The sequence below is a fragment of the Orycteropus afer genome, unplaced genomic scaffold (assembly GCF_000298275.1).
Source record: "Orycteropus afer afer isolate SDZICR_OR568_19922 unplaced genomic scaffold, OryAfe1.0 scaffold00762, whole genome shotgun sequence".
Lineage (NCBI taxonomy): Eukaryota > Metazoa > Chordata > Mammalia > Tubulidentata > Orycteropodidae > Orycteropus > Orycteropus afer.
The window spans coordinates 223064-224173 of record NW_006922349.1 but is presented as its reverse complement, the minus strand read 5'-3'; the positions used below and the strand labels follow the sequence as shown (position 1 = coordinate 224173).

The window sequence follows — 1110 nt, the reverse complement described above, 5'->3', positions numbered from 1 at the left end:
ATCTCTTACCTAACGTCAATCCAAATCATTGAAAACACCCAGAAAATAAAGATTTCAATAAATGATATATTTCAATGAATTTATTTATGAAATTTACAGAAAGTACATCCATATGTCCCAATGTATAATTGCAGTTTATTGTTGAAAATAAAATTGTCAACTAATAATATAGGTTACACTAATAAATTGCCTATGGATTTATTGCCTAAAAGAGTTTTTGCGTGATTTTTCTGATAGCACATTTTATTTGTTCATTTCTAAGACTATAGATAATGGGGTTGAAGAGTGGGGGAATTATAGAATAAAATATGGAAAAGACCATATTCTGGATGGTTGCAGAGATTGCAGATGGCCTTAGGTACACGTAGATTCCTGAGCTGAGGAAAATTGAAACCACAAGGATATGAGGAATGCAGGTGGAGAAAGCCTTTGTTCTGTCTGCTCCACTTGGGAACTTGAGCACAGTAGAAAATATGTGAATGTAAGACCTAATGATGAAGATGAAACATCCTCCACCAATCCCCAGACTAGAGGCAAGGATTATCATCTCATTACTGAAGGTGTTAGAGCAGGAGAGCTTCAGCAGAGAGGGGATGTCACAGAAAAACTGATGAATAATTTTGGAATGACAGAAGGGCAGCCTGAAGGTGTAGCCTGTGTAGAATCCTGAGTAGACAAGACCACTGAGGATGGAAGCCAAAGTCATCTGGACACAGACTCTAGTGTTCATGATCACAGAGTAGTGCAGAGGCTGGCAGATGGCCACGTAGCGGTCATGGGCCATGATAGTGAGGAACAGTAGCTCCACATATACAAAAAACACGACTAGGAAGACCTGAGCTACACATCCTAACTTTGAAATGGCATTGCTGTCAAGCAGGGAGTTGACACATGAATTTGGGACTGTTACAGAAATGTAGCATGCATCCAACATGGACAGATTCCTGAGAAAGAAGTACATGGGGGTATCAAGGTTCTTGTCCAGTGTGGTGACAATAACAATGAGAAAATTCCCAATGAGAGTCATCAAATACATCAGAAAGAAGGATACAGCATGCAAAACCCGTAGTTCCCATACATCAGAAAACCGCATCAGGAGAAATCCCATCA

At 39.5% G+C, this 1110-nt stretch overlaps 1 protein-coding gene across 1 annotated transcript; it reads right to left on the bottom strand.

Annotated features, from left to right (window-relative positions):
* Positions 1-205: 205 nt before the first annotated feature.
* On the bottom strand, positions 206-1108 carry LOC103211587 (olfactory receptor 14C36-like). Its single transcript, XM_007957567.1, has one exon. It carries the CDS (start codon positions 1106-1108, stop codon positions 206-208), a length of 903 nt encoding a protein of 300 aa, XP_007955758.1.
* Between the last annotated feature and the right edge of the window lie 2 nt (positions 1109-1110).

Excerpts from the sequence above, each read along its gene's own strand:
- LOC103211587 (XM_007957567.1), bottom strand. The coding sequence starts at position 1,108 with ATGGGATTTCTCCTGATGCGGTTTTCTGATGTATGGGAACTACGGGTT.